At 42.9% G+C, this 25,587-nt stretch overlaps 1 protein-coding gene across 2 annotated transcripts in view; it reads right to left on the bottom strand.

Moving 5' to 3' along the window:
* The window catches only part of TMEM181 (transmembrane protein 181), a 70,446-nt gene extending 45,072 nt beyond the window's left edge, over positions 1-25,374 (bottom strand). Inside the window, exons 1-4 of one of the 2 annotated variants that reach the window (XM_083176352.1) lie at positions 25,017-25,374; positions 12,326-12,429; positions 9,245-9,300; positions 214-304 (exon numbers count right to left, since the gene is read on the bottom strand). In XM_083176352.1, coding sequence (XP_083032478.1) covers positions 214-304; positions 9,245-9,300; positions 12,326-12,429; positions 25,017-25,147 — 382 coding nt within the window. In that variant the 5' untranslated portion in view covers positions 25,148-25,374. Of the gene's footprint in view, positions 1-213; positions 305-9,244; positions 9,301-12,325; positions 12,430-17,956; positions 18,114-25,016 lie in introns of those variants that run through there. The other variant, XM_083176353.1, reaches the window with a different exon arrangement.
* Between the last annotated feature and the right edge of the window lie 213 nt (positions 25,375-25,587).

Raw genomic sequence — 25,587 nt, 5'->3', positions numbered from 1 at the left:
ATTAGAATATGCAGTCGCACATAAAATGAGTTAAGATTTAGGGCAGGCATGTCCAATGCTGGCCCTCCAGATGTTGTGAAACTACACATCCCAGCATGCTTTGACAGTTTTGCTATTAGAGAATGCTAAAACTATTGCAAAGCATGCTGGGATGTGTAGTTTCACAACATCTGGAGGGCCAACGTTGGACATGCCTGATTTAGGGATACTTACCATCGGACTTGTCCAATACAATTCTACACATTAGCCATAGTTGTTGGTTGTAAGTGGACAAGATTGGAGACTGCAAATGAAACTTGCCCGCCTAGAACAACATCGAAAATAAAAGCATTAAAATAGTTTGGCATACATCATTAATAATCATGTCTCAATGGAATATCTTGTATGTTCATTTATGATGCACATATACATTTCACTAGTAAAGGTTACAAGCTATATGTAGAGAGATGACAGAATTGCCCAAAGATAGAACAAATACATTTACAATTAAGGGGGATTACAACAGAGACATTGGGGAGTATATTTATTGAAGATATATTTGGTACTTATATGTTAGTTGGGCGCCCACAATTTGCTTAGTTTTCCGCTCGCCACGCTTCGGGCTTGGTGGCTCGCTGCATTCGCCACTCTATATAAAGTCAACTCCATACCGACATGCATAGTGTGGGTATGAGCGTACTAACTATAGTGGGCGCCCAACTAACATATAAGTACCATATATTTTAATGATACTTGTGTATTATCACGGCGCCCGATTTTAGCTAAATCGTATACGATTTTGCATCCAATTCGATCCGCGATACGATTTTCCGCGATTTCCTACTGATTTCCATGCTATTGCATCGTTGCACACCCCCACTAGCCAAGTCAGCCCGAAGCGTGGCGAGCGGACACAGTACGCGTCATCCCGACCTGTTCATACCCCCACTATCCACGTCGGCGTGGAATTGATTTTATATAGCGTGGCGAGCGCAGCGGAAAACGATCCCGAAGCTTGGCGAGCCCCACGAGGGGATGCGGAATACATGTCAAGTAATCCGTGTCCACTAGCCACGCTTCGGGATCGTTTTCCGCATCCGCTCGCCACGCTTTGGGCTCGGTGGCTCGCTGCGCTCGCCATGCTTTATAAAATCAACTCCACGCTGAAGTGGATCGTGCGGGTATGAACAAGTCAGGAGAATGCGTACCGTTTCGCTCGCCATGCTTCGGCTAACTTGGATAGTGGGGGGTGTGCAAGGATGGAATAGCATGCAAAATCGGCCGCTAAATCGCATCCGATTTGTGGCCGATTTAGCGTGCGCCGTGATAATACACAAGGACCATTTTAACTGATTTCTATAGATGATTCTAAACCACTGTATTTTAGAGGATGTAACACATATTTACTAACAGACAATCTTTGGTATTGATTTTTTTAAATATTAGTATTTGTGTTTTTTGGCACCCTTGAGCAAAGCGTTCATTTAGGTTAATTTTATCTATAAAAATTGATCTTTAATTAATATACCCCATGAAGTCCTTCCTCAAGTTGCAGACGTTAACCCCGATTCAGAGTTGCACACATACACATCTTGTGACTTTTAGCAAACTGCTTATGCATCAGAGCCTACATACACATCAGAGCAATTACAAGCTATTTCAGAGTTGTACGTCTCATTTCCACTTGCAACAGATTGGGTGTAACTGCATGTGTGGTGGATGTATTCACAAACTTTTATCAATGCAGTGATTCTTTAGGCTGAAAATAACAATGGTATCCTTTACTGGCGGAAGAATTGGGCTAGTGAAAGCACATAAGTGCAGCCAACATTTGGAAATCTGCATTTATTTCAACACATTTGCAGCCGCTGTAAGTGAAACTCTAAATCAGGTCCATTGTGACAGCAATAGCTCTGGGTTAGTGTCAAGTAGGGGTGGAATACATTAGAAAATAGGCTTTTGAGAATGTACTGTAGTTGGGGCATGCGGTGGGCAGAGTGTACCAGGCCGAAAGGTTTTGTCGTCAATCCTGCTCATCTCCTGCCATTTCCTAAAGCAGCAGCTAGAGATCAGCAGATTCGGTGAGGACATTGAACGGTTCGAGCAGAGTCAGTGAACATCCTGTTAGACTCTGATTGAAAGAGGAAGTGTGTGTGAGATAGGATTAAGAAGAGATGGTAGTTGTAATTTGGTGCAGGCTTAGACATGGAGATTATGCAAGGAGCACAGCAACTGAAGCAAGAGGGTTCTTGCATAGCGGATTGATGATGTCTAGATCGACAATGAGTGGTTGACCACTCTTGGTTGAACATGCCTAGATAGATGCCTAAAGATAGACGATAGCATCTAGTTTGACAGTCACAAAAGGTAGACATAAGCATTAGATTGACGGGGACGTGACAGACAGTTAATAGGTTGACAGATTTTGCATGTGTTGACCCATTAACTGGACCCACTATGGATTGTTTCATTAGATCCTGCATGCACTTTCCAAGCTCAAGATATCACTACAATAATATCAGCATTATTGGACCAGAAACTGGTCCCATTGAAGGATTCGCTAGATTAGGCATGGCCAAACTGTGGCCCTCCAGCTGTTGTGAAACTACACATCACAGCATGCCTTGCCATAGTTTTAGCATTCCGTAATAGCAAAACTGTGGCAAGGCATGATGGGAAATGTAGTTTCACAACAGCTGGAAGGCCACAGTTTGGCCATGCCTGCTCTAGATTCTGTGCTCGCACAGCTTAAACAGCATGCGCAATGCCTCACGGAGGCTGAGCAACAGATTTCTGATTTGGAAGATGAACTCCCCAAACGTGAACAGCCTTGTCCACTCTGGAAAAAGCTGTTGCCACTATGCAGGATAAACTAGAAGATCTTGAAAACAGGAACAGGAGAAATAACATTTGCCTCATAGGGTTTATCTTAATGTGTTAAACTCCCGATTTGATGCAACTAATCTCTCTGTGTGGCTGCCTCGAGACTTGGGATGCATCAGTTTTAGTGGAGCGTGTACATCGTATAGGCCCGGACAGGCAAACTCTGAGAGATAGACCCCGTCCTATGATTTTGAAGGTCCTTAATTATGCAGATAAGATTCATATAATGGAGGCATATAGGAAAGCTTTGAAGCTAATATATCAAGGTGACTGATTGTTACCGTTTCAGGACTTAAGGTGCCCATACACAGTACAATTATTGTATACAATTTGGACTAGACCGTATCATATTGCATTTCAAAGGTTTTGCAATGCAATGAGATGAGATCTAGTACAAAAAGTATGTGCAGCACCTACTTTTTGAGCTGAGCGATGAGATGTGTGACGGGAGTGCGCATCTCATCACACCCAGCAATTGCACCTTTGAGCACCTTTATCCTACATGGCAGCCAACAAGAGTCGAGAGTTCTCCCCTATTTGCAAACGTCTTTTGAAAAGAGACTATATTTTGCTTTGTGAGTGTATTATGATGGTAATCCACAAGCAGTACAGAATTTCGTGGACTCTTTAAACCAAAGTCCATCCCCTAACATGGTTGAAAAGGACTGAGCTAAAAAATGTATTCTTGGTACTATATGTTCCGCTTACTTCACATTCAGGTTACTTCTGAGATAGATAGATAGATAGATAGATACGGTTATCGCTAGTTAAGCAGTATGTTTTCATTATCGGATGTAAATAGGTTATATTTCAAAAGGGATTTATATTTACTGTTTTGAGTCACTTGTGTTTTCACCGGCTACTGTTTATTTTTGATTCTTCCAGGGATTGCTCTTTTATTCATTACTCTTTTTCCTTGTCTTGATTTCTGGATTTCAACGACTCCCCTGTCCCTCCTTTTTGCCCTTCTACCCATTATATCTCTTCCGGCAACTACATTGTTAGGTTTATGGCATTCTCACTGAACGCTCTTATTAGTTCTCCAAATATAGAGTTATTTAATGTACTTTATGTACTACTGTATTGTTGGCAATTTCAGCGTTTGCCCTATTGAGTTCCTAAAATATAAAAAATGTGTAATGTTTGTTAATTGACCTTTTTGGCATGTTCATATTGTAATATCACTAACATGGCACCTTAGGTTCCTTTTTCTGTCTCCATAGCCTGCTTGCTGGGATGGGCAGGAGATTTGTTGCATATATGGACTTTGTTGTTTTTATGGCCTAGGATTGGTATTGGTTGATAAAGTGGTTACTGCCACTTCAGTATAATTTGTTTCCTGGAATGTGAAAGGGTTGAATCCCCCAAAGAACTTAAAATGTCTATTAGAAACAAATTGGAATGTGAAGAATCCAAACACTCAGGGATTCTTGGATAGGGGGGGGATTATAAAGTTGCGTCATTTACGTTCAAACGCAATGGGAGGTTTTATTATTATTCCATAAACATCTCCCATATACTGTTCAAGATACATGGTCAGATCATGAAGGCCACTTTCTTTTTGTCAAAATATTGTTGTTTAACTCTCCATATACTTTGGCGGCCATTAACACCCCACCTGGTCCAAAATACACAGGGGACAGTATGATCACATAGTTTCCTCCTGTATAGATTTTTGGCTGTTATTACCATATCTATACCACCAGTCCATTTTGGACCACGATCCGATATGGTTCACCCTTTCCTTACAACAACAACCCATATACACATCTGCCGATTTTTGCAAACATATAAGGGCTTTGGTTAATTATGGGGATGATAACCAAGCACATGTAGAGGATATTCATCTATTTTGGGCTGCCTCAAAGCCAGTACTACCTGGCCAGATAATGAAATATGTAGCCAGAAAATGAAAAATTTGAATTGCTCAATTGACCGAACATAGTCGGAAATTGGCGCAAGGCTAGGATTTGTTATTATTACTATTTGTTATTATTTTTATCAAAAATCCCCTGATGTCAGACAAGCTTATGTAGAGGCTAAAAAGAAGTACAATATATATTGTGAACGGAACTCGCCAGATTCACTCACAATACTCAATGTAACAAATACTTATATGTATGTAATAAATCCAGGATAATATTGGCTAATTAAGTCAGTTTGTATTCCCCACCTTCCCATATCTTGCAACTTCAGTCAAAATCCCAAACTTCTATCACTGATTGTACAGAAATAGCAGACTTTTTTTATGCTCCGTACACTCTGAGCAATTTGGTCGCTGAGCAATTTTGACTTAATATCATTCAGCAAACCAATCGCAGCGATGGTCACTAATGAAAATGGAGTAACTGAAGGAGAAAGCCACTAGTTGCAGCACCATGCTCCTCCGACCAGCAACCAGTACTGGGCTGCACTTGGGAGCACACTCCTAGTGACCGTCACCCCGTACACACGGGGATATGGTTGTTCAGGGACCATATACCCACCGATTTAGGCTTAACACGCCTTGTGTGTACGGGGCTTAACAATATTATAAACCTCTTTGTACTGCTCTTCCAGATTACCCTGTAATGGGAATGCAAGTCTTGAGAGATGCTAGCTTGCTGACACTTAGCATGGCAGAGAGTGAATCAAAACCAGAATTATTATTCCTGGTTAAAGCATTAGCCAAAGGCAAATCCCTTGGCCCAGTTGGCTTTGGGGCAGAATATTGCCAAATTCTTTTGACCCATTTGATGCCCCACCTAATATTTTGTTTATTTAACTCTATTTTAACTATAATTTCTGGTATAGCACCACTGAAGCTAGAATTATAGTATTTCCCAAACCTGGCAAGGATCATACCAAAGTGCAATCTTATCTGAATCAGGATATGAAACTAGTTACTAAATTATTGGTCAAACGTCTCCAATGCATTCTCCCTAGATTATTTCATCCAGCACAGAATGGCTTTGTCAAGGGCCGCACCTAAGTAAACAATATTCAAATGCTATGCTCTGTATTAAGCAGTCTAATAATAGGGAAGGCATAATAGTGAGTGGTGATGCTGGCAAGGCTTTCGACCATGTCTCCTGGTCCCATATCCTAAGGACACTACATATGCAACAATTAGCCCTGTGTTTCTAGGTATCTTTCGAATGCTATATTCACATCCCAAGGCTTACTTAACTATAAATGGTCTCAACTCCCCCTATTTTCCATTATTTAGAGGCAAAAGTCAAGGCTGTCTTCTTTACCCCTTAATTTTTAGTCTAAAAATCTAAAAAGGGTCTTCATTATTATTCTTCTTCGTTATTATTCATCATTGGTAAGGGATTAGGTTAGGTGATCACACCTGAAACTGCCCTTTCTTCTTTACAAATATTTTGTCATACTTTAATGCCATCTCTGGATTTCTAGTTAATTTTACTACAAACAGAAATACAAGCCGAGGCCAGATTATGGTGGGAATCCACATTTCTGTTTCGTTGGGCCCCTGGCTTTTAGACCCATTTAGGATTGGAAATTCCAGCAAATCCGGATAAATTGTACTATAAAAATATTTCTCATTCCATTAGTAAGATGCATTGTGATTTTAACAAATGGACCCAATTTCCTATTTAGGAAGATGTCGTTTACATAAAATGTTTTTCTTTTCCCAGAATCCTTTATGTCATTCAGGTGCTCTTATTTCAAAACATACAGATAAAAAAAAACAGATAGTCAATAGAGCGCTTACTAAATTTACTTGGTCGGGGAAACGTCTTAATATTTCCTTATGTTAACTACACCAACCTTTGTTTCTTATGGTATTAATCTCCTATCAGCTCAGGACTATGCCTTGGCATCTAATTTAAGATAGAATGCTGTTAATTTCACTTTTATGGCCTTAGACCAAACCTTTAGCCCTGATTTTCCATTGGTGGCCTAGTTACACTCACCCCCGGGCAGTTTACCTAATCATATCAAAACAAACTCTCTTGAATTTCTTCATGTTTAGCTTGGAACTTCTCCTGTAGTAAAGTGGGTCTTTCTGCCACCCACACAATATTTTTATCTTTATTAAGTAATCGTGACTTTCATCACGGTGGCTCCGCAAAATTTTAGATCTTGGAATCTCCATGGTCTTAGCAATTACCCAATTTTATAGGGGAGGATTGCTCCTTGGTATACTCCTAGGTCCTTATTCTGGTGGACTCTCAAGGATATGAAGGATATGAAAATCGCAGCCTTGCCAATCCCCCAGGCGCTGCCCGCTTAATCATACACTTGCAGCCGTGGGTGTGGGGGAGAAATCATTCATTTGGCAACCATCGAATGATTTCTTCAGTGCTTGCAGATCTGAGACACCTCTATAGTGTCACATGCGCATAAAAACCTATGCGCATGCACAATCGCGAACAATCATTCCCCTGTACGCACGGGCATGCGGGGGGTGATTCAATTAGAATAACCTCCCTTGTCTCGACTAAAAAAAAAATTATAATAATCATCCTATTTTATTTATCATTATTAACAGTTTCTTATATAGCGCATACACAGCGCATTACAGAGTATAGTTGAACATCTACATCAGTCCCTGCCCCCATGGAGCTTACAATCTATATTCCTTACCACATGGACACACACACAGACATTCTAGAGTTAATTTGTTGGGAGCCAATTAGCCTAATGGGCCCTACACACATGCCGATGTGTGTAGGGCGACCTAGCTGTGCTACGTCGGGCCGTTCTGCTCAGCACACAGTGCTGACAGCCCACACACAGAGCGAGCTGTCAGCTCTGTGTGCTAAGCGAGCAGACAGCACCAGTGTTCTCCGGTGGGAGAACCCTGCCGATGCCGATCTTGATGGACACTGTCCATCAATCTCGGCCAGCGATAAAGACGCGCGGGGACGCGCATTGCTGCCGATATAGTCCCCACACACACACACCAATGTGAGGGCATTTTCTAAGCGACTTTGCCAAACTAAGCAAAATCTCTTAGAAAATGCCTTAATATCGGCATGTGTGTAGGCCGTATAACAGTATATTTTTGGATTGTAGGAGGAAACCGGAGTACCCGGAGGAAGCCCACGCAAGTACGGGGAGAATATACAAACCGCACACAGTTAGGGGGGGATTTGAACCCATGACCTCAGTGCTGTGAGGCAGTAATGCTAACCATTACACCATCCGTGCTGCCTTTGCACATTCCGCTATTTTCTTACTTCCAAGTCCATAGCTATATAAAACCAGAAGCTTTCTACATTACAGCCTTTAGAAAAGACTAATTGCCCTGGATGCTATGAGTCGAAATAGGCTCGGTACCTCCTTCTGTACATCGATACAGGTTTCTCCTGACCTTCCTTTGCAGACAAATAAGTCATCTTGTCCATGTGGATTCACCTTGATCCTATATCCCTAACTTTAGCATAGGCTACAATATTTATACTAAATGTGAAGTCGAGGACAAAAAAAAAAAAGAATATACCGTTTGGCTGGCTTCGATTAATATTCTGACCATAGAGATCATATTCGAAAAGTTTGTTATACTTGGTATAATATAGATATTACGAAATGGTGTTCCGACATTCTAGAACACTGCTTTTTAGTTTATATACCTGATGTATGCGTTTTCTTTCTCTTCTGCGGATGATGATTGTACTCCTTGTTTGTTTGTTATACAAGCCTTAGTTTATTCTGTATTTATATCACATGAATTAAAAAAAAAAAAATTTGTAGGGGCTCTGCACACACTAAATTAACTGATATTAATAAATAGTGGAGATTTAGTTCATGAATTGATCAATGTATTTAAGCCTGCAGCCCCCTTCACGGGACCCCACTTTTCTGATCAGTTAATTTAGTGAGTGCAGAGCTCCTACAATGTCTGTTTAAACAATGCGGTCACAAGCCATAGGGCACCCCAAAACTAGGAAAGGTAGAGAAAGAAAAAAGTATAGAGGTGCGCTGGTGGAAGTTTCACCCAAACTGTATATACATACATATACATTTTTTATTTTTTTTTAAATAACAGTTATGCAGAAAACAAATAGAAATAGGAAAAATCACTACATTAGTTATTTCAAATTCATGAATTTATGAGGCAGTTTATGGGGCAAATTTGCAAGTTGTCACTAGAACGGCTTTGCGGGAAGTGTCCAACTAATTTCTGCACGGAGATTCAAGGAGAAATCAGCTACCGTTCTTTTAAGTGCACATAAAGCTGTCTTATTACAAAACAAGCAGTTTGCAACTTGTTCAGAAATGCTACCACTAACAGAGGCTTCCTACTGTAACAAAAATGAATGCAGGATTATTCACTATTCTATACAAAGCAAACAAAGAATGTACCATATTTCTAATATCACTACTAAAATAGTCAACAATAGTGAATGCAAAAGAAGGAAGCACTTCCTACCTTGGATATATTTGATGTATCATATTCAAATTGTTTAGCCTCAATAACATTTGGTCCTAAAACATAAAAACAAAAAGTAATATTTTAAAGATTTGGTTGAAACTTCTGTTTTTGTAAACAAAAATGGGTACTTGTGTATTATCACGGTGCCCACTAAGCTATTTGGCTATTGGCTTATTCTGCCTAGGAAAATCACATTGAATCGCATGGCATGGGCCATTGGAAGTTCCGTGCGATGCGCTTTTCCTATGTAATGTATTCAGTGCTCTTTTATTTATAATATATAGGGTGTACAATGCCATTAGGTATACAATAATGACATACAATGAGGTTTTAGGCCCCCCCCCACCCCCACCCCGAAGCGTAGCTATCCCCGACGAGGGTTGGCGGAACGCGTCCTCCGACCTTTTCATACCCCTACTATCCATGTCAGCGTGGAGTTGATTTTATATAGTGTGGCGAGCGCAGCGAGCCACTGAGCCCGAAGCGTGGAGAGCGCAGCAAGCCCCGCGAGGGGACACAGAATACATGTAAAGTAATCAGCGTCCGCTCGCCACACTTCGGGCTCGGTGGCTCGCTACACTATATAAAATCAACTCCACGCTGACGTGGATAGTAGTGGTATGAAAAGGTCGGAGGACGCGTTCCGCTGCGCTCGCCACACTTTGGGGTGGTATGGATAGTGGGGGTTGCCTAAAACCTCATTGTATGTCATACAATGATATAATTGTATAGGTAATGTAATGGCATTGTACACCCTATATATGCGGGAGGTGCGATGCGATCCCCCAGGGCTAAGAGAGCAGTGAATAAATTACATAGGAAAATCGGATCGGGTCGCATCGCACGGCCGTTACAATGGCCCATGCGATGCGATTTTCCTATGGTGACGTAGGAAAGAAACTTGGGTGCTGTGATAATACACAAGTACCCAAAAATGAAAGCCATTACCAATTGTGACAAGGCTCACACACATGGGGACTCAGATGAAGACTTTGCTCTTTATTTTTCAATGCAGCTCACAGCATAGCAGATTTACTCGAAAGGCAAGCATGGTTACAGGCAGTAGCATACAGGAAATACCAGCATAACAGACACTTGCAAGGGCTCCAATGGTCCCTACCATAGCCCACACCCTGGCCTATCGCTTGGGCGGCTAATCCACCATCAAGATCACTCTTCTCTGGAAACCCTTCAATCAACAAATCACATGTGCGACTGATTACACACCTGGCTTCTGCTCCTGCTCCAAAACCTGGTCTGGATCCTCCACATTACTTTCATGTAGACACAATAAAAATGTATTTTTACTCAATAGATGCAAATGAGCAATCAAATGTTTCCTCAAGTGCACCATGCAAACTAGCTCAATTGGTGACCAAACCTGGTATAAAGACAGGGCGCACATTGGTCTAAATACAGTATGAGAAGGTGTGAGTTTAGTGTGCTGGAAAAACTTGCAAATAGGGTCTGAGTTTTCATGCATCATTCTGCATGTGATAAATTTATTTATGGTCAGTAATCTGGTGCTTCTCATGTATGGATATTATGATTTGTAAGTTATAGGGAGATTAAAGCAATCCCCATTAGACACATTTTTGTATACAAACCAGAGGCGTAACTAGAACTTTGTGGGCCCCAAAGCAAAAAAAATGTAAGCGCCCCCCCCCAACTCAGGATTCCAGGGTGGCTATTCTTTTGACACCAGCCCACAAAACCACACTCTGCGCCGCCGTTACCTTGTATTAAAACTCTGTGGGTTCCAGGCAGTGGCTGGCAGAGGTGGGGTTGAGGACGGTAGGTGCTTCAGCCCACCACATAGCAGCAGGACTCTATTTATTTTATCTCCCTCATACATACAATGCAGCTCTCCTACATACATACATACATACATACTGTGCTGTTCACATACATGCACACATACTATGCTGCTCATTCATACATTGCAGCTCTCATACATGCATACATACAGTGCAGCTCACATGCATACATACAGTGCAGCTCTCATGCATACATACTGTGCTGCTCTCATGCATACATATGTGCACGCATACAGTGCAGCTCTCATACATACATACATACATACATTCATAAGTGCAGCTCTCATACATACATACATACTGTGCAGCTCACATTCATACATACAGTACATGTATACTGTGCTGCTCATGCATACATACATGCATTCATTCATACAGTGCAGCTCTCATACATACATACATACATACATACAGTACATGTATACTGTGCTGCTCATGCATGCATACATACATGCATTCATACATACAGTGCAGCTCATACATACATACAGTACATGTATACTGTGCTGCTCATGCATGCATACATACATACATACATACATACATACTGTGCAACTCACATACATACATACATACATACATACATATGTACTTTTTCCATATTCCCACCACCCCCGTGCCACAGAACTTACTGCAGGCCAAGTTGTGTTTGAGGTTTGCAATTCTGCAAACTCCTGATGTTGCTGGCTGCGGGGGCCAGGCGGAGCGCTTCATGGTCTTGGGGCAGGAGGGGCGCCTCCATTGGCAACAGTGGCTCATGATGCCAGCGGCGGGGCGCTTCGTTCTGCTGACGATGGAGGGGAGTACGGCTTCCAGTTGCTGCTGCAGCGCAGGCCAGCTCCTCTGGCGCTAGCGCTGGAAGGGAGACAGCTGGGCTTCCTCGTTTTGCTGCGCAGGTGCTGACTGGCTGTGTAGGGGGGAAAGGGAGGGGACAGGAGGCGGCTTCCTGTTTCTGCCGCAGGCTCCTCTATGGTGCAGGCGGTGTAGGGGGGAGAGGGTCCGGCTTCCTGTTTCTGCTGCAAGGCAGCCACAGCCTGGCTCCTCTATCGTGCTGGCGAGGGGCGGATGTTGCCTCCCGAAGCCCGACCAATAAATTAAATAAATAGCAGAGTACAGGGTGCAGGGGTGCTTGCTGGGTCTGCGGGCCCCCGAAACGGCCGGGCCCCATAGCAACTGCACCCCCTGCACCTACTATAGTTACGCCACTGATACAAACTAAACATAGCAATATAACTAGAAAACAAAATATAGTTCCACTTACCAGCTATTCCAATAAAAAGTGTTAATCCAAAGCATATAAAAAATACAACAAAGACCAACACAAAATAGCGCTTAGAGAGGGTATATAGGCGCATTGGGGCCAACCTGTTAAAAGAGAGAAAAAAAATAAAATCGATTAGCAAAATTTGAATTAAAATCTTTACTTACAGCAGAAAAATTATTTTCTTTTATCACTGTGCTCTGCATGTACTGATTTTCAATACCAGTGTTGACGAACATATGCTGGTTATAGACACATATGGGCCAATGCAAACTTACGCATATCAAGGAGAGGAAAGCGGTGGACTGGCGTACATCAGGGACAGTTTGCATAGATGCAGTTTATGCAGACTAGCAGTTAGTGCATAGTCACCTATAAGGAGGCGTAGCATGTGAATATGTAATAGTACCAATACACCTGGATGATTATGGCTTCATATAATTCAGACACATATGCTAAAGAGGCAGACATGTCTTATGATGTGTAGACGTTAGCATATGGAAAAGGCTCCAACTTTAAATACTTCAAAATATTCTACTTGTTGAATAATCTACTGACATTTAATAGTCTTAATCTCTTTAAAAACACTGATTTTCAGTTTCTGTACATAAACTCAAAATTCTACTTCCTAGATCCGTAGCATCATTAAATATCCAATGCTGGGAACGCTCACATTGTAACTTCTAGTACTTTTAGACACAAATCTGGTTATTAATTCTTATGGGGCCTACACACTGATGCTGCTTTCAGACCGCATAACTGGCTTTGACCCTGTATTTGGAAACGTTTCCAAAAACGGGTCTGCCAGATAAAACCCCTTTCACACCGCAGCACTTAAACGGTATATTACCGTTTAAGTGCCGATTTTTTGACACTGGCAGACCCGTTTTTGGAAACTTTCCAAATACAGGGTCAAAGCAAGTGCAGCCTTCAGCCCTCCCCTCCGTGCAGCTCCCCCCCTCGCGTGTCGACCGAGAGCATGTCGACGCCCCCCGAGCATGTCGACACCCCCCGCGCATGTCGACGCCCCCCACCCCCCACCCCGCGTGTCGGCGCCCCCCCCCCCCCGTGTCGACTTACCCCGTGCCGGTACCTCCGTTGTGGACTGCAACTCAGTATGCTCGGAAATCACTTATGAAAAAAGTGTCTTCCAGAAAATGGCTGCCCCATAGGAAACCCTGTTTAAAAAAACTGTCTTCCGTATGGGGGGCAGCCATTTTCTGAAAGACACTTTTTTCATAAGTGCTTTCCGAGCATACTGAGCTGCAGTGCCGGGAACCACAACGGAGATACCGGCACGGGGTAAGTCGACACGGGGGGGGGCGCCCGCGCGGGGGCCGTCGACACGCGCGGGGGGGGCTCCAGTGCTGTGAATACTTAATGAGCGCTCATTAAGTATTCACTGTGCTGAATTTAGGACCCAGCTCATTGGCTGGGTCCTAAATACCGTTTCTGAGCCGATTTTTGCGCTAAAATACCGGTTCAGAAACGGGTAGGACCCTGCATTTTAACCGGTTAGAAAAAACGGCATTTTCTAACCGGTTAAGTGGGACTGGACCTTTCAGACCGCACACATTACCGTTTTAAAACGGTAAAAAAACGGCAATTTACCGTTTTAAAAGTGCGGTCTGAAAGGGGCATGAGTGATGTGCATAAACGAGCATTCTGAGTGATGCTAGATCGCTCAGCACACAGCGCTGCACAGCAATGTGTGCGGAGTGATCTGTCAGGGGCAGTGTTCTCTGGTGAGAATACTGGCCCCGACCGACTAATAACCAGCGTGCAGATTATTAATCACTGGGAGATACGGTCGCGTGTAGTTAAATTAGGTAAAATCAGAACATTTTTCCATATTTTGCAAACCATAATGAGATATCTTGGTTGTAGGAGACAACTTTTACCACAAAAGTAATTTGTGTTTCATATATACCTTATACACACTTTATTTTTTTGCATTAAACAAAATATGTGAGTGAACCATTAGAAAAGCAATCTCAGGTCCTGATTCAGAGTTGATTGCAAAGCTATTTTTTTCTCTAACGGACAACAACATGTGCTCTGCATGTCTGGCAAATGTGTAGAAAGTTAGAATTGGGCGATTTATTATGTTTCTGTGCAGGGTAGTGGCCTAACGCCTAGAGGCAATGAATGACATTGGCTTCCGGGCATTAGCTGTCAGGGGGGACACCCAATCAGGCATCTGCTGATCCCTCAGTAACCGCTACAAAGAGCGGGCAGCACACCTGCCGCTGCAGGAGTTGTGAGGGGTAGAGTCCTGGGAGGCTGTGTTGCTGTGCTGCAGGTGGTATTTGCTGGCTCATGTGAAAAAAAGGAGGTGAGGACCAAAAATAGAGGTGTCGCCGTCACTTGCCGTCAGTCCCTCTCCAGCTCTGCTATCCACGTGCACACTGGATGCTGGGAGGAGGTATGGGGATCTACCATGGGAGCTCAGATGTCTGTGGACACTTACCACGAGAGCCAGCAACAGCCTGCCAGAATAACAAGTACTTCCTTGACACACAAGTTATTTATGCATAAACTAATAAGCCAACATTTCCATATTATGTCTTCTCCAAGCACTGCCTGCTCCATAGTGTGAACAGGACCCGTTTTTTTCGACCCGTGTTACCCGCTCACACCTCACAGGAACCCAGGTAACAGCTGTGCTCAACGCTGGTCGTAACTAGGGTTAAAAAGCCGGGTTGGTTGACCTGAGAAATGTGGCTGTGGCGCTATGACCCAATAGCACAATTTTCACTTATTAAGAGAACGCGGTTATGGAATTTGAAATAGGCAAACATATATACTTAACTAAAATAGCTTCTAGAAAGAAAAAAAAAGAGTCAGGGACATAATAGTAACAGTCTTGCTACATGCACTGAATCTCACATTTCCTGTTAGCTTGGTTTGTAGAACTGGATTAGTTGTAGTCAAGCAGCTATATGGTGTATTTTCAAACAGAGGCCTCCTTTTACCTGGAGCCTCAAGTTTAAATAAGCAATCAGGTTTAGCAGGAACTTTTTTTCTGATCAGGGCATGGGGAAAACAAATAAAAATAGTTTGTAGTTCTCCTCGAACCACTAAATGTAAAAACGGACAATGACTAAACAGTCTCGAAATTGTCAAAGAGTAACTAAAGCAGTTCTACTACATACTGTAAAATATAACTTGCAGGTTCCTATTGCCAACTTAAGCCTAAGGGCGGCAAAATGCAACGGTTTTGCCAAAGGGCTCAAGAAATTATGACTTCTAAATGTGTCCTTCTGTTCACACCTATCCACTGGCATTTTAAAGTGGGAAATTAAATAAATGTTCCAACCTTTTACTAAAACTTGAAGAACTCTGCACTCCATGGCTGCACAGAGCAGGGTCTGGCTAATAGTGAAGAGAGAACAAAATTGGATAGTACATGTTGAGTCTCCTATATCCGAAATTACAAAATACACAGTAAAAAAAAAATATGAGCAGGTGACACCTTGGCATTCTGATAATGTACACAAAGTTTGTTTCATGAAAAACATTAGTAAACATGTTTTAGAAAATTACCATCAAGCTATGTGTCTAATGGTGTGTACACACGGTCAGATGTGCCTTCAGATACTATCCACGATCTGATCTGAAGGCACACCCGATTTGCATACAAGTCTGACTATATAGTGCATATCTGCACTATATAGTCAAGGCAGACAAGACTTTCTGCCTTGCGATACGTGAACGCGCATCGGGATCTGATCGGGATCTGAAGGGTTAAAACCCTTGCGATCTGCATCCGATTCCGATCTGATGTTGACTATATCGTCAACATCGGAAGGCAAAAAATACCGTGTGTACACACCATAAGAATATATCCAATTTTATTTTTTTTAATGCACCTACCAAGACAAACTGAATTCCTAACAGGCACCAGGCGATTATATGATATCAGTGGGGGGAAAAAGGAAGCAGGTAGACGGCTTTTATATACAGAATGTTGTTATAGAAGTCCAAGATGACTTCTGACAACTGTAGCTTACACGATGGGTGGATTAAATCTTATATTACCCAATTACGTAACTAGGACTTATATAACTAATATCACTTCCTTTCCACCAGAATGTCAGGTCTGACCCAGGTTGTCGAACACTGTTCCAACCAGTGTCACAGCTGCATCAGACCATGTTCACAGCACAGGCTGTACTCGGCATATTGGCGATTAGAACCTTTTCAGACAGCACCCATGTGCAGTCTACCTGTTATGCCGTCATTTGGAGATTACCTCATCTCCAAGTGCTACCGTTCACTTTGCACCAGTCTGTGCCAGGGTCAGATTTCTAGAGAATGTGACCCAAAAAAAAAAAAAACACACTTGGTGAGGTCTTGAAAAAGCAACAATGTCTAGGTCGACCCCCAAAAGGTTGACACTGGTATAAGGTTGACAATAGAAATGTCAACATGAAGAGGTTTTGTTTTTTTTATTTACTTTTTTTGGTGTCAATGTCAATACTTGAGCATGTAATTCCCCAATTAGTGCATCATGTACCCTCAACCATGCTTCAGGCCAATCGTTCCCAATCCGAGTCCATGTAGATGGTAAAGTGGTAAAGATGGTAACACAAACAGCACCATGGTGAGGCACTAAACTCGGATAATGCCGATTCTCACAGCGCGCTGATTTGAACAGCCAGGTGCAGGCCAAGGTAACTATGGCACCATTCACTACAAACTGCAAAAAGACTACAGCTGAGAGTATTTGGAGACATATGTGACTTGCTGCTGTAACAGGTTGGCCAGGTTTGATTGCATTCACTCAAACTGTCTGGGAGATCATCAGCTGTGATGAATCCTGGATCTACAGTTTTGGTTCCAAAACTCAGGCCCAGTGGAGCATGACCAAGCACATGGTAGAAATTTTTGTGACCAAAACTGGCCATGCAAGTACAATATCATTCGCACAGCGAATCGTTGCTGGAAGCCATTTCCAGATGCTGTCCAAGAACTCCCGTTCATGGTCACGCTGGGGACATGCCCTGCACTCAGGAAAGCTGCTGCTGGGCTGCCCCTAGTCTCGGTCTGTGAGATGAATGAATGCTGCATCCAGGCATCCATTTACCTCCTCCCCGGTACCGCTGCTGTCTGCATAGCCATTTACACCGAGGCCAAATAGTTTGATGTAAAAGGGGTATTATTGTACAACCCTTTGTATCTAGCTTCTGATACATTTCACTCCATATCAGGGTGGGTTTGTGATTCTAATGGAATGTATCCAGATTAGAATAAAGAATGACTCACGATAATATAGTTGTATACACAGTGTAACACCAACAAGCATACTCCTCAGTGTACATTTCGTACAGTGACAGAGGGAAGCAGAGTGGCACAAGCTTGCAATTCTGCTTATAAGCAGCCAGTCGCAAAAGAATAACGGAGGCATTTGGAATCAAGCACTATTATCTATGTTTGAAGCATTAGAAAAATAAATTAATAACAGAAGAAATGCGTGCAAGTAAACCAAATAATGATATGATATACGTGGCAGATCAAGGAAATAGGACACAGGTTCTATACAGCTGTGCATGCTGATAGATCAAAGAGCATTCATGTAACAGGCTGTGGTGGCCCAAAACGCTTAAGGCATTAACGTTCTAAACTTACGGATCCATGGCGGCGCCTCTCGTACAGATGGAGTCACCCCCTCAAAGGGATGTTTTAGAAGCTGCCAAGTCAGCGCCGGTCACTAGTGCCACTATCATCACACTAGTTTGGGAAACGCCCTCTTCCGCATACGTCACGTGCAGTCCGCGACTCCAATGTGTACTCATGCACTACAGACTTCAATGCTTCCGCCATCCGCAAAAAAAAAAAAAAGAGTACAGGAATGAGGCCGTAAGGCGGCCATGTTTAATCCTGGCACACCACATAGAACATGAACTATTGCCCAGCGTCATAACTGGAGTTATGCTCAATTCCGTACACTATCGGATACATTTCTTAACAGATTAAAACATTATCTCGACAATCACTGCAAGTATCTGCAATTTATTAGAATTGAGTAAATCCAGAATTTAAAGGAGAAAAACCCTGCTATTCTTAACAAATAGTATTCATTGCATTCTGGAAAATATCACAAAAAAAAGGTACAGCGAGCTGGGACATCAGAAGAGACGTGTCTATGGGCCAGATGCTCCAAGCTTCAAGTGGAGTGTATTAAACTGCCAAAACAGCTCCTAACTGCCATTTTACCACATTATTAGTTTAAAAAATGACAGTTGGGGGGCAATTGACGGGGTGTTTATCACTCTCCACTTTATGAAGCTTGGTGCATCTGGCCATTTACCACATAAGTAGGGAGTTAGAAACAGCGCTCTCTAGTATAGTCATTAATTACATCTTTAGATGAATATTGCTAATAAACGTACCACCACTGAAGAACAGGGTGCTCATAGATATATGTTGGTGGTCTCAGCATGCAGAGAGATAAGTTTCTAGATCCTAGTGGGCTTTAGTACCTCTGATGGATATCCAAATGAAATGTGCACCAGAGAGGAGCATGGTCGGTTGCCTAGCACTGTCAATTTTCACCTCACCATGAATTTCCATAAGTAACGGTGGCAAGCACAGCGAGCCACCGAGTCCGAAGCATGGGTTCCAACACTTGTTGTGTTGTCACATCTTGTGATATCATGGGTCCTTTAGCTTACTGGGATCTATGGATAATGTGGTGGTCCATGTAAGACATTCCCATACATCTCAACATGACCCTCTCCAGGAGGGACAGAATGCTTTGCTCCTGGACTTCCCTCTTAATATCTGATTACCATCACCTGTTTCAAACAGGTTCATTGATAAGAAAGGTGTTTTACCAGAGGTGATGGCAATCATACATTAAGGGGAAAGTCCAGAAACAGAGAAATGTGTCCCTCATGGAGAGGGTCATGTTGGGAGGTATGCATTCCATTACCATATAAGACCAGCAGCATACGGTGCATTACTGTACTACACACACACATATAACGTAGTCACACAGCTACGGAGTTGACACTACTGCTCTGTTTCTGAACTTCCCTCTTAATTTATGATGTATAAGAAGTTTCGGTACTTGTGTAATATCTGGGCGCCCGATTTTTTGATTGTGTGCCTTAACTTAAGGCATACAATCACATGCGATGCGACGCGATTTTTCGGCAAAATCGCATCGCATGCAACCAAATCGCATGCGATGCGATGGACGCGATTTTCCATAGGATTCAATGTTACATGGTCCTGTTCATTCCCTCACTATCCAAGTGGGCATGGAGTTGATTTTATATAGCGTGGCAAGCGCAGCGAGCCACCGAGCCCCGCGAGGGGACGCGGATTACTTAAAATGTATTCCGCGTCCGCTCGCCACACTTCAGGCTCGGTGGCTCGTTCCGCTCTCCATGCTATATAAAATCAACTCCATGCCCACTTGGATAGTGGGGGTATGAACAGGACCATTTAACATTGAATCCTATGGGAAAATCGCATCGATCGCATCGCATGCGATTTGGTTGCATGCGATGCGATGAGATGCAATGCAATGCGATTTTTCCGACCCGATCATAAAATCGGGCGCCCAGTTATTACACAAGTACCAAAGTTTCAACACAGGTGCTTGTATTCCTAAGTGAAGAGCAGGGCTGGGCAACACCGGCCCTCCAGATGTTAATGAACTACACATCCCAGGATGCTTTGCATTAGTTTTGCTATGTGGCTATGCTGAAACTGATGCAAGGCATGCTGGGATGTGTAGTTCATCAACATCTGGAGGGACGGTGTTGCCCAGCCCTGGTGAAGAGGAAAGTCCATGAACAGAGCATTCAGCCCCTCTTGGAGAGGGTCATTTTAGGGCAGGGCTGGGCAACACCGGCCCTCCAGATGTTGATGAACTACACATCCCAGCATGCTTTGCATCAGTTTCAGCATGGCCACATAGCAAAACTAATGCAAAGCATCCTGGGATGTGTAGTTCACTAACATCTGGAGGGCTGGTGTTGCCCAGCCCTGTTTTAGGGGGTATGCTACTGTATTCAGTGGGTCAGGAAACATGGAACAGGAGTTTTTGGATACAAATATGCATACCTCACAACTGTCCCGATTACAGCCGGCATTCTTGCTATTTGGAGACTGTCCCTCCCACAGGTGGCAATGTCCCGCTGGCGGGCAGCAGTTAGTGGAAACCAGAGATTACTGTTGCTCAACTCTGCAGAGCAGCGGTGATCACTGAAGAGACGCAGTGTTACTGCGCATGACATCTCTTCAGTTCAGATAACAGGGAAGGAGGCTGCCCAGTAGCTGGAGAGCACTGGACACGCCCCCGAAAATGATAAAACTGGGTTCGCTGTACTAGGACCTGCGCCCTTTACCCAAGGCCCCACCCCCTTTTCAGGACAGACGTGCCTTTACTGTGGCATGCCCAATTTAGGAGTAATGGTGTGTACACACTTGTACAATGTGCATGAGATTTTGACTATATAGTCAAAATCTCATCTGGATCGCATGCAGATCGCACAGGTTTTATGCCCTTGCGATCCCGATGCACGCTCCTGTATCGCAGCCAGAAAGTCTTGGCTGCATAGACTATATAGTGCAGATCTGCACTATATAGTCTAAATTGTATGCAGATAGTCTAAATTGTATATATTGTATGCAGATAGTCTAAATTGTAATATAGTCTAAATTATTCAGCTGTGATATCACCATTTCTCCATCTGCTAAAACTTTTTGAATATCACTCTTTATGCTTGTACTTGCACTGTCCGTTTTGAAAATGCCCAGCTGTACCTCTTATGACTTTACCTCTCTTGCTGTTCCATTGAGAGTAGGTGTCCCTGATTATTTTATTCTTGGCCCTCTTCTCTATCTCTACATGTCCTCTCTGGGAGAACTTATTTGTTCACTTGACTTCCACTATGCCGAAAATACTAAAATCTACCCCTCGTTTCCTGATCGCTCTCCTTCCATCCTAACTCATATCTCCAACTGTCTCTCTGCTGTCTACTCTTGGATGACCCAGCGCTATTTTAGACTTAAAATATCAAACACTAAGCTGACCTCTTCCGACCCTCCTGCATAAAACCTGACCATCTCTCATCCTAACCTGTTTATGCCCACCTCTCCCCCTTCTGTGTTACCCCTGTCTGTCTAACCCTCCCCTTTAGAATGTAAGCTCTCACGGGCAGGGCCCTCTCTCCTCATGTGCCTTTCTTAGAATATATAAACCACTGCCACCCTGATAATTGCTTCAGTGTCCTGTCCCCTGATGTAACTATCTGTATTAACCATGTACTTGTCCTAAACTGTCTTGTAATGTAATTTTGTTTTGTGTTTGCTCATAACTATGCTTTGTACAGCGCTGCGGAATTTGTATGCGCTATATAAGAAACTGTTAATAAATAAATAAATAAATAAATAAATTGTACAAGTGTGTACACACCATAAGCAAAGTTGGGAGCAGGGCAGGCGACAGGGGGGGGTCAAAGGGGACACCTGTACCGGGCCGTAAGCTTGTGAGGGGCCCCAAGGTTCTGAGGTGCTCAGGGGCTGTAAGCATAGCTGCCGCAGTGCAGTGCCTGGCAATGGCTTATAAAAGCACCCCCCTGGTTCCTGTAAGGGTACTTACTTGGACCCTGCTCCGGTATTAGTGGATACTAATTATGTTTCTTTTGTAACAATTAAAAAACACATTCAATATGCAGTGTACTAAAAACGTTTTTCTCAAAGGGGGCAGGATTAGGAGGGCCCGCCAGAGATATCAGTGTACCGGGCCCCAAGATTTCTGTTGCCGGCCCTGGTTGGGAGGTATGAATATGGGGCCCCGCACAGAACATATTTGCTTTGGGGATATCATGCTGAGCAATATATCTCCCCCCATGTGTACGGGGCTTTATGGACAGGAAGAAATGTTATTTTGTGGTGCACCTTTTAGGAGATTTTATTAAAATGTAACCTTTATTATTGCATGGTTAAAAATGTAGCGAAATAATAGACAAAACATGAAAAACATACACAAGTGTTTAAAAAAGGATATAAATTATTCTTGCAACGTGGGACCCCACACCCCTAATTGGTAATCTTCACTGTAGTCGTGATATATGACCTGTCCAGTGAATATATTCGATAATTAACGTGTGCGGCGGTATAGTGAACTGGTACAATTTTTATGACCTTAAATAGGTCAATCCTGATTCCTACCTTTTAATCAGGTCAATCATAGGGGTAAGTGGTGTGATTCCAGCAATTTTCAAAATAGAATGTAGCACACTACGGTATGATTGGTAGCGTGTCAGTAGTGTAGGCATACACATTAAATGGCTAATGCTCATAGGTTGCTAGCAGTAGGTTTTTACCTATAATATGGTATATGCAATCAAGGTTGGATTATATTACCACCTCAGACACTGGCAAGCGCCAGATGGCTGGTGCTGACACGCCGCAGGTGCGCACAGCTAGTACCGCTAGTTCCCCGGTGTCCCAGACTACGGCGCGCTCCACTGTGACACGCCGTCTCACAATATGCAGGACGGGAAGTAGTGATAGTACGCTCAAGTGTGCTTGGATGCACCTCACAGCCAGTTCTGGGAACCGCTCGATACTTTCAATTTTAAGCTAGACAGGTCAAAAATAGTACATTTCAAATGGGGGGTAGGGGAGTGGGGATAGCCCACGAAGTGTACGGTCGGCGTATGCTTCGCTAATGAGCTTCGTCAGGTCCTAATTTATATCCTTTTTTAAACACTTGTGTATGTTTTTCATGTTTTGTGTCTTTTATTTCGCTACATTTTTAACCATGCAATAATAAAGGTTACATTTTAAAAAAATCTCCTAAAAGGTGCACCACAAAGTGACATTTCTTCCTGTCCATAAGTCCTATTGCAGTAAATTGATGTCCTGTGGTAGAACACCCTCGTTAAACACCAATATATACCATCAAATAAATATTGAGGGGTCACCTAGTGATTTGACTTACATTTCCTGTGCAATTACAAGCCTTTCTCTGGTTGAAGAATAGGATGAGGCAAGCACAATAATTTTCAGTTTATTTATTTCGGTATCCAGATGGCGTATAGACAATGTCTAGATCAGGCATTCCCAACCACGGTCCTCAAGGCACACAATAACAGTGCAGGTTTCGTAGATATCCAGGCTTAGCACAGGTGACTTAATTAGTATCTGAGGAATTCTAATTAAACCATCTGTGCTGAAGCCTGGATATCACTAAAATCTGCACTGTTGGTGTGCCTTGAGGACCGTGATTGGGAATGCCTGGTCTAGATCAACACCATACTGTTGACATGGACAAAAGGTCAACATGGCTATTGTCGACACAAAGGATGACATGAGGTTTTCTTTCATTTTTTTTTTACATTTTCGCACTTTACAATCGATGTGGACTATGAATGGAATCTAAGGGTTGGGCACTAAAGCCGCCCATACACGTTGCGTTTCCCGGCGGTGCGATGTGTGCTTTGAGGTGCGCGCTCCTGTGTCACCTCATCGCACAGTACAAAAAGTATGTGTTGCACAAACTCTTTGTACTTGCTTTTCATCACATCACATTGCATGCACAAGGCATGCAATGTGATGTGATGGATGCTACAGTATTTAAGCCCACAACGCACGCCGGGATCGCAGCATGTATGGGCAGCATTAGAGTTAGCTAGGAATTGTATAGCTCTGGGTGTTAAACTCTGAGCTACAGATGCAGCTTTAAAATTGGGTACACACTTAAGGTGGCCATACACACGCAGATTTATCTTCAGATCTGGCTGGTTGGAACAAAAACATGGTTATGGATGTGAGCAAATGACAGTTGACCATTTGCTTGGAAATGCTGGAAAACTGACAAACGGTCACTGATCCATAACCATGTTTTTGTTCCAACCAGCCAGATCTGAAGATAAATCTTACTAGTGTATGGGCACCTTTAGATTTATGGGTCCAATCTGTCTGGTGGGGAAAAAAAATCTGGCATGCGATCCCAGCCAAGCCAGCATGGCTCGGAAGCAATATGGCAGATTGCGACTTGCAGGCTGCGGTGCAATGTGCATGGGACCTGCTGTCAGTCACATGAGGTTTGGTCATATTTCATGCGATGGATTGCAGCAAGTGCCCAAATTGCATGTAAATTGCCCTAGTTTATGGGGCCTTTATACACTGAATGTGCTTTACTATGTTCAGTAGGCCGCCGCCCCCCCCCCCCCCCCCAAAAAAAAATATATAATAATTAACCACATTCTCTGCTTTTATTTTTGCCATATTTAAAACTTTAACATAAATATTCTGTAAAGTGTACGTGAAATAACTGGAATCCCTAGGGATAAAAAATAGATTTTTTTTCCCAATAAAAATTACAAACATCATGATCCCATTCCCAAAACAAAAATAATTCAGTTATTCAATAATTGTGACCTGCTGAAGGGAAGAGAAATGACCCTAGTGCGGACTACCCTAATACACACAGGAAAATATGCCATTTCATCCCTACTATTAGCATCCTATTCCACATATTCTATACAGGCTGATTCCACATGACAAACAGTGCACGCCTAGACCTAGTACAGTACCTAGATTACCCTATTCCCAATATATACTATGCTTGACACCATTTAAAATACTTTTGTATCAGTATTTGTTACAAAGCTGCATTCAGGAACCCGCAGCAACAATTGTGCTCTAGCAGTAGCCATGTTACCTGTAGTAACGATCATCTCTGTATGGGGTCAGGTCCTTTTTCAGCTCCTTGTACGCATCACTGAATTTTTTGCAGAAGTCTTTAAATTCATTACATAGAGAGCTTTCAAATGCTGCATAATCTGGATCCATGCTGCTGTTTCTCTTCACCTCCTATACATCAGGTGAGGAGGAAGAACACGGAATCACCGAGATAACTAGGGCTAAAAATGGTTTCTGTGCATTGTTTCCTAAATCCTATGTCATATGATACCTTCTACAGCTAGCTACCCTGTCCCTGATTAGATTAAACAAAGACAGCTGCCTTGTCTCTATGCAGGAGAAAGTGATGCTAGCAAAGGGGAGACCACCCACAGTCTGCATCACACAGACAGTACTGCCACCTAGGCTTTGTTCCGTAGGCATTACATCTTGTGAAGCCTAGCATGCTGATAATTAGACATTGTCATGTATACAAGTGAGATCTCGGTTATATACAAATCATTAATGTGTGAAAGGTTTCATATTGGAACAGATGTAATGTCATTTTATTTTGATTATTAGGGTACAGAAAAAAAAACGCAGAAGTGCTA

This window comes from Crinia signifera, chromosome 3 (genome assembly GCF_055691185.1).
Source record: "Crinia signifera chromosome 3, ASM5569118v1, whole genome shotgun sequence".
NCBI lineage: Eukaryota > Metazoa > Chordata > Amphibia > Anura > Myobatrachidae > Crinia > Crinia signifera.
This window is presented reverse-complemented; position numbering and strand designations above follow the sequence as displayed.